The sequence below is a fragment of the Sitodiplosis mosellana genome, unplaced genomic scaffold (assembly GCF_009176505.1).
Source record: "Sitodiplosis mosellana isolate CC-2019 unplaced genomic scaffold, AAFC_SMos_1.0 Smas_scaffold_2267, whole genome shotgun sequence".
Taxonomy (NCBI): Eukaryota; Metazoa; Arthropoda; class Insecta; order Diptera; family Cecidomyiidae; genus Sitodiplosis; species Sitodiplosis mosellana.
Window position 1 is genome coordinate 1 of NW_022597509.1, and position 1,181 is coordinate 1,181.

Below are 1,181 nucleotides of genomic sequence, written 5' to 3' on the forward strand. Positions count from 1 at the left end.
CGGTAGTGCTCGCCGGTCTAGCTTGCCATTGGGCGTGAGCGGTAAGGACGGTAGACTCACAAAAGCCGTAGGTACCATATAGTCAGGCAGTAAATTTGATAGATATGTACGCAAATCCTGTGCTAATGATGTATCCGCATCTGTCACCACATAAGCTACCAGACGAGCATCTGATCCATTGCCATATGATTGTACAACCGCGTCCTGCACTTGGGGATGTTCCACTAAGCGGGCTTCAATTTCACCAGGCTCAATTCGGAAGCCGCGAATTTTTACTTGTTGATCCGTGCGTCCCAGATAGATCAGATTACCATCAGACAGATATCGTGCTCTGTCACCAGTGCGGTACATACGTGCCATTTGATCGTCACTGAATTGGTCGGGAAGAAAATGTTCTGCAGTAAGTTCAGGTTGATTTAGATAGCCGCGTGCCACACCATCACCACCAATATATATTTCTCCCTCGGCTCCTAGTGGCACTGGCTCGCCATGTGCATCAAGAAGGTAAATTCGCTTATTAGACAGCGGACGTCCGATTGGCATTAGTGAGCTCTTAGAATTTGTGACATCACTGATCCAACTGGTTGCAAAAATAACTGTTTCAGTGGGCCCATACATATTGATTATCACTGTTTGGTTTTCAGCGTTCTTGTCATACCAGTCTCTTACTATCAATGGATCTAACGCTTCACCAGCAAAGATAACATATCGTAGTCGATAGGATCGGGAGCTAACATTTTTCGCACACATGAGCGTTTTAAATGCCGACGGGGTTTGATTTAGCACAGTAATTCCATTGGTACAAATCCAGTCATGAAATTCATCCGAAGAACGTGTGACATTGAAAGGTACGATAGACAGTTGATTTCCACATGATAACGCTCCCCAAATCTCCCATACGGAAACATCAAATGAAATCGAATGAAACAAGCACCACTTATCCCGGCTATCAAAATCAAACTTTTCATGTAGAGATGCAATCAATTGGGTTGCATCACGATGTTCCACCATTACTCCTTTCGGTGTTCCTGTTGAGCCAGAGGTGTAAATGATATAAGCCAGATGCGATGGAGAGACTCCCAGCTTGACCACATCTGGATCACCAATTGGCAAATAATCAGGCAATGGTTTTTCCAAGTCAACGACAGGCACTTTATGTTCTCCGAGTACTTTTCGGCCAG

At 44.9% G+C, this 1,181-nt stretch overlaps 1 protein-coding gene across 1 annotated transcript; it reads right to left on the minus strand.

The window, feature by feature from the left end:
- Nucleotides 1–60: 60 nt before the first annotated feature.
- Nucleotides 61–1,011, minus strand: LOC129571390 (dimodular nonribosomal peptide synthase-like; the record flags this gene model as incomplete). Its single annotated transcript, XM_055451193.1, has 1 exon — nucleotides 61–1,011. A coding segment is annotated over exon 1 (951 nt), but the record flags the coding sequence as incomplete, so codon positions are not given.
- Between the last annotated feature and the right edge of the window lie 170 nt (nucleotides 1,012–1,181).